The 13,038-nt window shown below is 52.0% G+C and overlaps 5 protein-coding genes across 5 annotated transcripts; 3 read left to right on the top strand and 2 right to left on the bottom strand.

Moving 5' to 3' along the window:
* Positions 1 to 175: 175 nt before the first annotated feature.
* On the bottom strand, positions 176 to 1,703 carry SEPMUDRAFT_113824 (uncharacterized protein; the record flags this gene model as incomplete). Its single annotated transcript, XM_016901055.1, has 2 exons — positions 176 to 214; positions 1,014 to 1,703. 2 exons carry the CDS (start codon positions 1,701 to 1,703, stop codon positions 176 to 178), a joined length of 729 nt encoding a protein of 242 aa, XP_016765966.1.
* A 2,518-nt stretch (positions 1,704 to 4,221) lies between these two features.
* Positions 4,222 to 6,173, top strand: SEPMUDRAFT_146773 (CBD9-like protein). Its single transcript, XM_016903857.1, has 2 exons — positions 4,222 to 5,347; positions 5,406 to 6,173. Exons 1-2 carry the CDS (start codon positions 4,445 to 4,447, stop codon positions 6,006 to 6,008), a joined length of 1,506 nt encoding a protein of 501 aa, XP_016765965.1. The 5' UTR covers positions 4,222 to 4,444; the 3' UTR covers positions 6,009 to 6,173.
* A 233-nt stretch (positions 6,174 to 6,406) lies between these two features.
* SEPMUDRAFT_23518 (uncharacterized protein) lies at positions 6,407 to 7,576 on the top strand (the record flags this gene model as incomplete). Its single annotated transcript, XM_016908373.1, has 1 exon — positions 6,407 to 7,576. A coding segment is annotated over one exon (1,170 nt), but the record flags the coding sequence as incomplete, so codon positions are not given.
* Positions 7,577 to 7,885: 309 nt separating this feature from the next.
* Positions 7,886 to 10,605, bottom strand: SEPMUDRAFT_146772 (FAD monooxygenase). Its single transcript, XM_016903856.1, has 6 exons — positions 10,429 to 10,605; positions 10,273 to 10,371; positions 9,671 to 10,204; positions 9,264 to 9,594; positions 8,930 to 9,180; positions 7,886 to 8,864 (listed from the first exon to the last, which is right to left on the bottom strand). The coding sequence occupies exons 1-6, from the start codon at positions 10,552 to 10,554 to the stop codon at positions 7,995 to 7,997; spliced, it is 2,211 nt and encodes a 736-aa protein (XP_016765963.1). The 5' UTR covers positions 10,555 to 10,605; the 3' UTR covers positions 7,886 to 7,994.
* Positions 10,606 to 11,519: 914 nt separating this feature from the next.
* On the top strand, positions 11,520 to 12,895 carry SEPMUDRAFT_146771 (uncharacterized protein). The gene is made up of 3 exons (XM_016903855.1): positions 11,520 to 12,016; positions 12,081 to 12,377; positions 12,435 to 12,895. Exons 1-3 carry the CDS (start codon positions 11,781 to 11,783, stop codon positions 12,799 to 12,801), a joined length of 900 nt encoding a protein of 299 aa, XP_016765962.1. The 5' UTR covers positions 11,520 to 11,780; the 3' UTR covers positions 12,802 to 12,895.
* Positions 12,896 to 13,038: the final 143 nt, after the last annotated feature.

Here is a 13,038-nt window from a genome sequence, read left to right as displayed (position 1 = left end):
GGCTATGAGCTCAGACTACGAGCTCCGTTGGTTGGGGGGGGGGGGGGGGGTCGAACTGGGCCGTAGCGTCTGCCATGGTACCTACCTCTTAGGAGGTCTGAGAGCCCAGTATGGGCCAGGACACGAAAGTGACTGATTCAAGTCATATACCACTTCATCACGGCGGCTTCGCGCATTACAGCAGATTGCGTAGAGATGCGACGAGCCTTCGAGTCTACAATACTGTAGCAAAGTTGAGAGCATTGAAGTATTCCAGACTTCCCTACGAATACATTCGAAAACTTCCATTTCACCTGAAATATCATTTTGTTTGTGCTGAATCCATTCACCTCACCTCACCTCACCACACCACACCTCACCTCACCAATCCCATCAACTCCGAAAAACATCAAACCAATCCAATCTCCCCGCAATTTCCATTCGAAACCACAAACCCCACCGTCGCCTTCCCCGTCCCCTTGGAAAACGTCCCCACCTCCTCCCTCGCATCACACATCCCCGCCGTCCCCCCACCACCACCATCACCACCAACAGGGGGAGGAAACATGTAACAATTCCCCGAAGCAGGATGAAAAGTCGACGCACCACATGTGTTTTTCAAAATAATACATTGCACACAACACTCATACGCACTCGATGTCTGATTTCCAAAAGAGAAACCTTCATCATCGGGATCGAGGACGGCGATGTTGGAAATTCGAGTCTCGTCGATGTAGGAAATTGTGTTGCTGGGGGGTGCGCAGGCGGCGTAGTAAGTGGGTTGGGGGGTTGTGGTGTCGTAGATTGTGGAGACGGTGGTGATGAAGGTGGTGAGGAGGGAGGTGGAGGTTAGAGTTGTGGAGAAGGTTGTTGTGGTGGTTGTGGTGGAAAGGGATGAGAGGGGGAGGTTGGTTGTTATTGTGGTGGTGGTGAGTTTGGTGGCTGTGGAGGTCTGGGTGGAGAGAGATGGGATTGTTAGGGATTTGTTTGTATTCTGTACTTGGGAGAGAGGGGGGAGGGGGTTCATGACTGACGATTGTGGTGGTTAATCGGTGCGCTGTGATGGTCTTGGTCTTTTGAGCTGTGGATGTGACGGTCTTGGTGGTCACCACTTGGATGCGTTGATAGCATGTTACTGCACCCTGGTACTGCCGAGGAGTGTACGTGATGCTGCCATCGTCGCCACAGACGATCTGTTGATGGGCTTTTCGCTTCTCGACTGCAGCGACATCCCTATGGACCATATCAACACCACGTCTCGCCCGCTTGGCTGCGGCGTGACCTGCAGCGGCCAGGGCAGAAGATATGGGCACAAATCCAGAAGAGGGTTGAATGGTGGTTGTGGCAAAAGTGCTCGTTGTGGTTTGCGTCACTGACGATGTACTGGTGCTGATCAGGGTCGTGTATGCCGTGCTCGTAGCCGTGAACGACAGCGTGGTAGAAAATGCGTTCGTACTCTGCGGGAATGTTGCTGTTGATGTCTGTGTAATTGTCGTCTTCTTGGTGGTCGTGGAGACTGGGGGAGTGATAGTCAATGTCGGAGTGACAACATGAGTTACAGTCCTAGATAGATGGATGGTCGTTGAACTAGTCGTCCTTCCACCAGAGCCCGAGGATGTCTTCAGTGCTGTCCGGCATACCAGTTTCTGCGAGATGGTATTGACGCTGTCTCCCGCGACTAGTGTGAAAAAGAGTCCAGCGTATATTAGCATGAGCGGCAACATCGTGGAGGGCGGAGGGGCGCTTGCGATAGGTGAAAAAAAAGTGATCTCTACTGATCAAAACATATTGCTCGACCTTCGTCTTTGCATATAGGTACATATCCATACTCAGGCGCGTCCGTACTCCGCACTCAGACATCGGGCATTGAAATCCTGCTGCTGCCCGACATACATATTGCAGAACAAGCGATGTCAGCTCTTTTTCCACTCTCGAACGGCCTCAAGCCTCGATCCGGGCAGAGGCGTCTACATTTTTCGTATATGTTATCGAGCAGGCGGACGTGCATCTGCCAGCACCATATATGGATGCAGGCACGAGAAGTCCGCAGCTGGTATATTTATGCGATGTTCGAGCCTAGAATACCTCGATACCTTGCCTCGGCTGCATCAGACTGGCGGACTTGTATTCTAGCGCGTCTCGCTTGATGTGCTGCCGCACTTGATATATTCTGAAGAAATGGGTGCCAAGGCAGCAGCTGGACATCAGATCAGGTAAGTCAGTATGACTAGGTAGAGAATAGTGGTGGAGCTTGACCTGAGTGCCCACGTGATGACCACTACACGTCTATCGGACGCGGGTACTGTCAGGTAGAAGTAAGAGAAAAGACATTCAAGCAGGATCAAGCACTCTGCGGCGACTTATATTTAGTCATTGTGCGTAGTCCGACGAGAAGTGCTGTCCTTGAGTGTACCAGAGGTACCACTCAACATGTAGCTCACCGTCGCACCGCATAACAGCTAATGTTCTGATTCTTGTTCACGAAGGGAGATTGGCCGATTTGGGTCGAGATTTGCCCTTAGCACAGTTCAAAGCAATGTGCTCGGAAGTTCGAAGGATTGCAGTTTCGGCTGTCACAGATCCGACGACCATGGTTCATGCCAATCCCCTGCATCTCGTTGTCGTTTGCATATCAGGCCAGATCTTGTAGCGGAATGTCCTCGGGGTGAAAAGTCCAGCTTAGACCATGGGCTCGTCCACTCTGCCGACCACTTCATTCAAATTACTCTATGAGAACTCCCCTAAAACACCGCAGGACTGAGCATTGACTTACACAGCAACGCATGTGAGTTCTGGTCACACGTAATTCTAGCGGCCGCGGTGAGGCTACAGCGATCTTTCTCGTCATCGTGGACTGTTCTGATGACAAGTACAGCTGCTCAGCCACGGGAAAGACCAGAAAGAGGGTGACAGCCGTACACTGCGAGCTGGTCTACTCAGCCCTGTGCTGGTACTTCTGTTGTTCCAGCGCACGAGCCTTCTCTCTTGCTTCCCCGGATCACTGCATGGGGCAAAATGTAGGATTCCAGCTTGAGACCAGTCCAGTCAGCCCCGTGGGCTCAGTGACATCGGCAGCTCAGGGTGTATCATCCGAATCCTTTGGCGCCCTCAGCTGCGTCTCAGACATATCTCTTTCAAATACGATACCAGCCAACCGTGAAGACTATCATCGTTATTGCTGATGCCATAATTCCGTGGCCGTGGCAATCCGAAGGACACATGGGGCCGCATAGGTACACGGGGGTGAACGTGAGGTTGTACTTGTATCTCGCCCCATCCTGTCCTGTCCTGTCCTCTTCTGTTCTGTCCTTTTCTGTCCTATCCAGCCCTATCCAGTACCCTCGTGCTCTCTCGTTGTCTTGCGTCGCATTATTGCGCAGTGCATGGGTGTGGTGGCCCAGCTCGTCACATCACGGCCATGTCCTTCGGTGCACCGGTCGAAGTTGGTACCAGGCCACACGTATGTCGTGGAATGCCTAGTGATGCTTTTGTTGGTGCTGTATACCTAGTAACCTAGTTCTTACCTCAGGCTACCTGTAACCGAAGGTACCTTAGGTAATATTACGGTACCTGAGAGTTTTCAATTCGATGTGTAAAAGACGTGTCTAGTACGAGTTTTTGAGGGTATCTGTGCCGATAGATTATAGGGGGGTATTGAGTGTCACAACCTACAGGCTACCCGATTCGCTGTAACATAATGTGATGGTTTGTTCCTCAACTTCCTCTCTTTTGCTTCGTTCTCTGCACTGCGAGGAGCAATTCTACACCTGGATACCTCAAACGAACTACGTGTACGATCGAAGCCATGGGGGAGAGAAATGAGATGTGCGAGTTCAAATGGTCTACGGGTTCTACACCTTCTGAAGCTAAGGTACCTATAGGATCTTCCATACCATAACCACCTCCAGATAACGATTAATGAGCCCCATCTTATACACGTGTGATGATTGATCAACTGGACGTCACAAGGGGGTCTGTTCTAGGTAGGCAGTTATGTGATATTATGAAGCGATTCCTGACAACGAGCGGTGATAGGGTGCAGCTTGCATGCCGATCACGACGACGACGCATTTTCATTGGATACTCTGGCAGCATCAGCGCTTAGTAGACTTTGCCTCCCATCGTGCTACAGAAAGTGGGACTACGAGTGGGCGGCTATGTACGTCCAGGTAGTGGGTAGGTCAGGCACTGTACAGTCAGGTATGTATGTAATGCGCATCTCACTTCTCGCCTCTCTCCGCCGTGGGAGGACCTGCGTCGACGCATCCTTTGGAAGAAGATCTAGAAATATCATGAGGGATCGTTCTATGCCTGTGCGGTGCGGCTAGTTACGAGTCCTGCTGCTCATCCATTGTAGATCGATATTGGTATCCTTATTTGACGCTATCCTGAGACGCACGCCGCTCGAAGCGCTGTCCGATTTTCCTGTGGAGGCGTGCGGCCATTCTCCAACAAGCAAGGCAATATGCGCAGCATAATCCTGATTCTCCTGGCGTCTCTGCAGCTGGCCTGGACCGCCGACAGACAACAAATGACCCAGGCTGGAATTGACGAGCACGCAAAAGCGGCCTACTTTGTCTTGAGAAGCTCAGGATATGTGTTCGCGCTCAACGTGGCAGAAAACGGCGATGTCTACTTTCACATGAATGCGCCTGCTCGTCACTCATGGGTGGGCGTGGGCTTCGGCTCCTCCATGCACAACACCCGCATGATCGTCTCATACATCAGCGAGGACGGGCATCGTATAACGAACAGTCCTCGTATGTCCAGAGGACAAGTGGAACCGGAATGGGAACAAGATGTCGTGATTGACGACGTGCAGAGCGACTTGTATGCGCCATACGCAAACACTCTTAGCCCGGACGGAATTATGATCGCTCATGCCGTATGCCGGAACTGTTCTACTTGGGCCACTGGCAGTATTGATACGACGAGCACATCACAGCCCTTCATCTTTGCCCTGGGACCAAATATCACGCTTCGTTCGAACGAGCTGGATGCGCCTCTGCGACTGCACGACTTTCACGGATCCTTTGAACTGGATATGACTGTGGCAACCAATATCTCGGGATCATACGGCAGAGTGCCACCACCGCAAGATCCAGGCCTGCAAGTGGGACACGCATATTGGGCATTTGCAAATTACTTCAGCTCAAACGCTTACAGTACCGGCCATGATAAGGAGTGGGCGCAGATCGTCCACGCCGTTTTCATGTGTTTGGCATTCCTCTTGGTCTTTCCACTGGGCGCCATCACGCTTCGACTCGTCAGGCGGGCACCAGTCCATGCAGCTGTGCAGACCTTTGGTCTTGGTCTGGTCGTAGTAGGATTCGCATTGGGCGTATACGCCTCCAAGCTATACAACAAGGTATGCTGACACCATGCTGTTATCGAAATCATAATGGGCCACTCTAACCTCCTCGCAGTCGAAGAACTTCAACTCCGCCCACCAAATTATTGGCTTGGCTGTCTTTGCTGCCATCTTTCTCCAGATTGGACTTGGACTCAGCCATCATCTCATCTACATGCGATCTGGACTACCCACAATACTTGGCAAGATACACCGCGTCCTCGGTATATCAATCCTCGTACTAGGCGTCGTGAATGGCGGCATCGGTCTCGACTTCGCCGGCAGTTCAGTAGTCGGCTATGTAATTGCAGTCACGATTATGACTGTGATCTTCGGCGCCATCTCAGCCACGATATACTTCTACAACAGACATCACGTCTACAGACCCGAAAGTCAGCCCTTTACAGCACCGAAAGACCCGGCAGATGAATACGAAATGCATCAAGCCCCGTTTGCAACCATGGGTCAGACTGGTTATGTGCAAACACCACGCACACCATTCTTCGGCGCCGTGAAAGCGGCATCCTGGGACGATGATCCGGAGGACTATAGGACATATGTGCAGAGAGGCGGAGACTTCAAAGGAGGTATGGAGAGGCAGATGTCATATACTGACACCCCTGCGTCGGATCGCGAGAACCCGTTCAAAACGAAGTGGGAATCTGGGTCAATACGATAGTTGTAATTCTGTGGTGCTTGAAAGGAACTCGGGAAAAGCATCAACAGGATCAACAGCATAGATGATGGGAGGTTGAATTGCATTTCCAAGGCAGGCTGAGCTTGTATGTACATATATACATGTTGGTTTTATGTGTAGAATGAATATGACGGACCCTGAAACAAGTCACTATGTCTCGGGATTAAGTGCGTGGGTGTAACTACTAGTGCCGGCGCGAGCGTGGCCATAATCTTAGAATAAGCCACCACGTACTTCTATCACAACCACAACAACAAACCACGACGACAACGACATCACATTTCCATTGCAGCATACTTAATTTGAGCTTCATCACAATCTGACAATCCCGTGACGAGGGTGTGGACGATTGCTCACAAGTGTTGATCTTGATCGGGAGAATGGAGAACTCCAGCCCCCCATTGTCGCCCATCCGACAATACATTGACACGTCGCCGTCACATTCCCAATACCGCGAACACCTGCGCCGACGGACGAGCAGCTTCTCCTCGAACAATCACGATCGGAGCCCCACGAGCCCGCAGTCGCGCCATCGCTTCAGCACTGCCTCCCAACTCTCTGTCGAGGTCCCCGACACGCCCTTGGACGAAAGGGGCGGCGGTGGGCTGGGTAATCTTGCCGATGAGCTCGACCAATTGGATGATGAAGATGATGAGGATGAGGATGACGACGATGACTTTGACGAGGGCGTGACGGATGACATACACCACCAGCTCAAGGGCGAAGAGCAAAGCCGCGACAGTGGAATCGACGTCAGCTACGCCAACTCTGAAAAAGGCGGCCAGGGAACGACCAAACGACATGTGCGCAACTTCTCGAAGCCCTTTGGCGGCGGCAGCGACAGCGAGAAACCGCCCGACGAGATACGGAGTGCGAATAACAAGGCGGCAGCAGCAGCAGACGCGGAAGACGACTTCTCGTCAGATCTCGAGGATATGATGAATACCATCGCGCGCATGACGAGTTACACCTCCAACACCGAAGATCCACTCGTGCCTCGCACCGTCACGCAATTGCAAGATCTGGGGAATCAAACCGATCTTGAAGCCGGAGCTCATAGATTGGTCACAAGCACCAACAGTCTCACATCGCATCTCACTTCGCAGGCAAAAGCTTTACAGACTCTCGCCCAAAGTCTGTATCCCATGTATGCCGGATTCGGAACCACATCTCTCGACCCTTCCCAGATCGAGGAAGTTCTACCTCTGCTGGACATGCTCAAGGACAGTCTCCCGCACCCGGACATGGTGACGGTGCAGAAGCTGCAGAAGCTCGATCGGGAAACATTGGATGTCATCCAGACCTTGTCGACGTTGACGGATACGCTGCAGATGGGAAAACAGATTACGAATTCTGCCGCGAGGCATTTGAGGACGACGCAGACGATGGTGGAAGAGCTGCGAAGGGAACGCGAGAGAGGAGAGAGTGCAAAAGAGGATTTGACGGGGAGTGGGTGGGATGCGAAATTGGAGAAGAGATGGTGTGGTGCGCAGTGTGGGGATATCCTGAGTGGATTTGAGAAGAGATGTGATGTGTTAAGAGGGGAGTTGATGATGGATGAACGGATGATCCATCCCGTCATGCGATGATGGCTGGTTGGTGGGTTCATTCGAGGGAGGGGGACTACGGAGGGAGAAAGTAACCTAGACGTGAAGTGGATTTGTTTTGTTTTGTTGCGATTGATACCCGATCGACTTTTTTGATTGATTGCGTTGGACGCATACAGACTTATTGCTTTTCATGACCGGCTGAACATACATGTACCCGAGCAACAACTATTACTGCCGGAAAGGCATTGCACCCACAAGCAAGCAGAGAAAGAAAGAAAGAAAGAAAGAGAGCGACTGACTGGCTATACAGTTTTATGTAGTAGAGAGAAAGCAAGTAAGATCAGGTAATGTACCTACTAGACATGAAAACATCATCCTTCCCTTATCGATAGAAACCAACCACGCAGCGGGAGAAACTTCACATGGCTCCTACCCCTTCCACACTCCCATCCAATCCTCCCACACCTCCTCCTCCTCCTCCATCGTCCTGCTTCTGCTTCTGCTTCTCCAGCTGCACTCCCTCCTCCTTGAAATCCTCCTCCTCAATCCCCACCCCAACACACCCCCGACCCTCCTCCTGCACCTTCATAAACCCTCCAAAAAACTTCTCCATCGCCTCATACCCATCACTATCCATCTCCCCCACCCACGCCACATACTGATCCGGCCTCACCACAACTGCACAACCGCGCGAAGGATCAATACCCAAATTCTGATAAAGATGACCGTGTCCTTCGTGGTAGGACTCGTCGTCGACGTAGATTTTCGTGTAGTCGTAGCCGTGCGTGGGGCTGAAAGGGCGAAAAATGGGAGGAAAGGTGAAGATGGTGGTGGATTTGCGAGGGGTGGAGTGGATGAGGAGAGGTTCGATGAGGCTGGTGAGGGGGGAGTGGGAAGTGGATGAGGAATGAGGGAGGGAGGAAGGGGACGGGGTGAATTTTCGGATAAAGGAGGTGGGGCTGGAGAGTTTTTCGCTGAGGCTGAGGAGGCGTTTATGGGAGGTGGGTGAAGAGAGGATGTCGCCGGGGAAAATTAGGATGCGCCAGCGGCCGTTGGAGGGGAGGAGTTCGTGGAGATGCCAGGGTCGAGCGTCGGATTGGTTGAGGACTTTGAAGGAGGGGATTCGCATTCCTATGGTGATGTTGGTGGCGAGAGAGGGCTTGCTTTGCGCTTCATCTTGGTGAGGGGAGGAGGAGGAAACTTCTGTGCCGTCACCTTGTTCGGCGGCGTTACCCTCTTTTGCGACCAGGAGGGACTTGCCGTAGTTGACGGAGAGACCGGAGGCGAACTGTGCACAAGGTGATTTTAGTATGTACTTGTTGGAAGATTTAGGGGATGCGTATAAATATATACCATGTTGCCTTTGACGAAGGCTTCTTTGAACTCTGCGAGATTGATGCCTTCCTCATCCATGAGATCCTTAGCAGGACGGCCAGAGAACAGACGTGAGAACTTGTGATCGAAATCAATGAGGTCTTGAGCGATGCGTCGTCGTTCGGATTGATAGGTCTTGAGGATCGATCTCGAGGAGAGGCCATTAATGACGGCTCCGAGTTTCCATCCGAGGTTGTACGTGTCTTGCATGGAAACATTCATGCCTTGTCCTGTAACAGCGAGAGATGGCAGTCAGCGTAAATATTCAAGCTACAGCAGTCATGGAGCAACAAGGTGGGAAGTGTCTCCTTACCCGCTTTCGGCGAGTGTGTATGCACTGCGTCTCCGGCCAGGAAAATGCGCTCCTTGAGGGAAAAGTTATCGCCGACGCGTTGTCCGATCTGATATGCCGTCCACCAGTCGCAGTACTTGTACGTGAGCTTATACGGATGCAGAATCCTCTGTGCTGCACTGAGGATGACTTCGGGATTTATCTTGCTGCGATCGACTTTGCCTCCTCCCAGATCGTTTGTCGTAGTCAATTGGATGTACAGCCGAACAAGCTTATTCTCACGAGGTATGACCATCAGAGAGCCACTGCTGGCCGAGTGAATCGCACACCGCATTCGAATATCGGGAAAGTCCTATACCAATAGAAAACAGTGGGTCAGCGGCATACACTTTTGCTTCATCAAAAGTACATGGTGGCATGTCACAAACAGTGATGGGGATGACATCCAAGACACCCCAGATGTAATCTGTACTCTCTCCTCGCAGCTTGAAGCCCAGCTGGTTCCGAACCCAAGAATGAGCACCATCACATCCCACCATATAGCGCGCTTGGATTGTCTCTGTGGATCCGGCCTTGTCTGCCAGTTTGGAGACTTTGATCAGTTCTTCTGTATCGTCCGGCGCCAGATTGCTTCGGAACAGGCCATCCTGCATCCCGGCTCCGTTCGCACTGGTGGCATTCTGCTTCGGCGTTGCTTCCTCTTCACTGAGATGTCGGAGCTTCACTGTGATCGGAAAGGCATCATCGTCCTCCGCCTGGCTCTCATCGAATTCCAGGGTTTCCGGCAAGACGCCTCTCTCGACCACAATGTCCGAGTGAGCCGAGATGGAGTCGAGGAAGAATCTCTCGATCCGGCCTTGGTGGAGTACCACCTGTTGGAACCTTGAGATGTTGGGGATTGTGTCGGGTATTTTGTCGGATCGAAAGAGTTTGCCATTCTCATCTGGGTTCCAGAGATTGATCTGCGGGGAGAGTCAGAGGTCGTCGTCGTCGTCGTCGATGCTGTCCGAATGAGGGAAGTGAAGCCTACTTCTAACATGTGATTGGACTCTTTCCATGCTCTGTCTGCGAAGCCAAAAGAGTCGAATATCTCGAGAGTACGACATTGGAGACCATCTGCTTGGCCATTCTTGGTGACAGGTCAGCTAATTAGGTATGTTTGGATGATATCGGCGTCCAAACTCACAAATATCTTGGTTCCTCTCTTGTCGATGATTCTGGTCTTGACATTGAGTCGGGACAACCAATTCGCCGCCATCAGACCTGCAGGCCCCGCCCCCACAATGAGCACATCGACCTTTGAAGTTGCCATCGGACCTCCTAATAACCAAGTCGGTCAATTCCAATGACTTCTGAAGATGAGAACTACCTGACCTTAGAGACTGGATAAACAAGGTGCACTGCCAAAAGTGTAGAAGTACAGTATGGTCAGGTATGTAGCAGGCGCCTTGCCAAGAGTACAAATAGCTTCTTCGATTCATGGCTTTGGAACTCGGTAAACATATACGGAGGTAAGCCCCAACTACACATCAGAGAGAGGACAGCGGGGGCGTGCAGGTCTTGCTACCCTTCTGCCAAGCCTCTCCCTCCTCGCCCCCCTTCGACCGGCCACAGGTGCTGTTATGCTGCAGAATGGGTGTTGTGAGGTACATTTCATGATTGTGTTACTGTTGCCCTTTGCGATAGAAGAAATAGTCATAGGGTATACCTCTACTCTCCTGTACCACTCACTCTACACTCAACCTGGAAGTGAATCTGCAGCCGGGCCCTGGAGACTGCTCTGTCAGCGTCCAGCTGCATCGGCACTCGTACAGCAAGCAGCGACAGGATGTCACAAGTCAGCTGGGCTCAGAGGCCTCGTCAGCGGGAACAACTACCTCCTAGAACTACCTCCTAGGACGTATAATAATAGGAGGTAGGACTGTCATCACGACGGGCCGAGAGCAGACCAGACGAGACCAAGGTATTGTAGAGTTTGCTGCTTCTTGGCGACGATGCTCTCAGTCCTTCCACCACCACCACTTACTCATTCACTGCAGTCTTTTGGCGATTGATTGTGACGATGCGAGTCGGGCAAGGGATGTGTGGGATGAAGAACAAGGAAAGCTTGTAGCCGCCCAAGGTATGGATGCTGGAGGTGGAGGTAGTTCTACCTCAAACGATGGAATGCTATTGGCCCGCATGTCGAGAGCATCACATCCGCTCTGGGGTGGCACGGCGCTTACTCTTCAGCCATCCTTCGCTCACCACTGGTCCACTGGACCATGACCGGCCGTCTGCTGTGATGCGTCCGCGCCGCCGCAGAGACAGACACATGGCGTGTCAGTGCTAAGGTAGTGCTATGCAGCTGCAAGCACTTTCCGTACTTCTCTTCATCATATCACCATCAGCACCACCGGTATCCTCTTTGCCCATCGATATCGTGCTCGATGTGAGTGCCGCAGCTGGCTCTCTCTACGGACTCAAGCGTATCAGAGCGAGGATCGATCATCTACAGAAAGAGCAGGCGGCATACGGAGGTCAAGACGTGAGGTGAAAATGATCATATTGGCGAAACAATGGCGCATGCCCAAGTTCTTCGTGGTGCTTCTGCTCGTGGAGTTGCCCTTGACCGTGGCCATGTTGACTCTTATGGGCATCGCACATCCAAACACGTATCGCACCAAACTCTGGCAGAACGGTTTTGATAAAGGCTTCAATAGCGCCCCCAATTCCATCCTCTACGACTATGCGAATTGGCGGCCTGCACATGTGCCAGAGATCTGGAGCCACGGGTACGTATATTTGTGCTCGACACGAGAACCATCTGCTGCTTGAACAGCCACTGACAACCTGTAGCATGACTGAATTCAACGTGGTCATCAGCATCTTGAGCATGTTTTTGCTGCTTGCGAAGAGCACAATGTTCGTCATGCACATATTCATTCCGGGCCTGAGTAGTCTCGTGCATGCGGTCCTGGTGGCCCTGTACGCGGTGAGCGTCTACAACCAGTCCAGGCCCGATATGAGCGATATCAACCATCTCTCGCCGGGTATGCCATGGTATCTAAGCAAAGGCTGTGACTATGCCACTGCCGGTAATCGAGGATTCTGCCTGCAGGCTCGTGCAAGCTTTGGGGTGACAATTGTAATGCTGTAAGTGTCTCGACTACTACTCAGACTTGCGACTCTTGCTGATGATTAATGATCCAGCGCGCTGTTCGTCGTCTATCTCGGCTACTCTGCGTGGAGCTCGATTCCTACCCCACAAGAACGGCTCGAACGAGAGGCAGACCGACGATCGGACCTCGAGATGAAGAAGCTGAGCATGTATGGCCTGGATGATGATCTTACGAAGGAGGAGAGGAGGGAGCACAATCGACAGCTCTTTTTGAACCTGCCCAAGACGCCCAGCTTTGGGGGCGCGAACAATCCCATGACGCCACGAACAATGGCTTTCACGCAGCTGAATGGAGGCGAAGCACCACCGATGGTGAATGTGTCTCATGCCGGGCCCAGTAGAGCATTGCCCTTCCGAGACTTCCATCATGGCTCGACCGCTGTGCCTGATGCGAGGTGAAGTGAGATGTCCCGATGACTTGTGTTGCGATACCCTCGAGAGAATATCTCGCTGTACATATGATGACGAATTGCAATGAAATGTGCAGCTATGTGTCTTTCACCATTCCAGTACTGGTACATGTACGTTGTCGTATGGTTGTCGTGGAATGTCCCCTCGTTTAGCCTTGGCGGGGTTCTTCAGACCCTAAGTTAGTGTAGTTTGAGTTTATTACAATGTTTTTGCCGATCAAATTGT

Source organism: Sphaerulina musiva (genome assembly GCF_000320565.1).
Source record: "Sphaerulina musiva SO2202 unplaced genomic scaffold SEPMUscaffold_1, whole genome shotgun sequence".
Lineage (NCBI taxonomy): Eukaryota > Fungi > Ascomycota > Dothideomycetes > Mycosphaerellales > Mycosphaerellaceae > Sphaerulina > Sphaerulina musiva.
Note: the sequence above shows the minus strand (reverse complement) of the source record. Positions and strands in the feature narration are given on the sequence as shown.

What these genes read in the sequence shown, in the direction of transcription:
- SEPMUDRAFT_146773 (XM_016903857.1), top strand. Translation starts at nt 4,445, where the DNA reads ATGCGCAGCATAATCCTGATTCTCCTGGCGTCTCTGCAGCTGGCCTGG. An exon ending in CCTCCAAGCTATACAACAAG is followed by an intron (nt 5,348 to 5,405) that starts GTATGCTGACAC and finishes ACCTCCTCGCAG; the next exon opens with TCGAAGAACTTCAACTCCGC.
- SEPMUDRAFT_146772 (XM_016903856.1), bottom strand. Translation starts at nt 10,554, where the DNA reads ATGGCAACTTCAAAGGTCGATGTGCTCATTGTGGGGGCGGGGCCTGCA. An exon ending in AGTCCAATCACATGTTAGAA is followed by an intron (nt 10,205 to 10,272) that starts GTAGGCTTCACT and finishes CTCTCCCCGCAG; the next exon opens with ATCAATCTCTGGAACCCAGA. An exon ending in CCTTCGTCAAAGGCAACATG is followed by an intron (nt 8,865 to 8,929) that starts GTATATATTTAT and finishes CCTTGTGCACAG; the next exon opens with TTCGCCTCCGGTCTCTCCGT.
- SEPMUDRAFT_146771 (XM_016903855.1), top strand. Translation starts at nt 11,781, where the DNA reads ATGATCATATTGGCGAAACAATGGCGCATGCCCAAGTTCTTCGTGGTG. An exon ending in CCAGAGATCTGGAGCCACGG is followed by an intron (nt 12,017 to 12,080) that starts GTACGTATATTT and finishes GACAACCTGTAG; the next exon opens with CATGACTGAATTCAACGTGG. An exon ending in GGGGTGACAATTGTAATGCT is followed by an intron (nt 12,378 to 12,434) that starts GTAAGTGTCTCG and finishes TTAATGATCCAG; the next exon opens with CGCGCTGTTCGTCGTCTATC.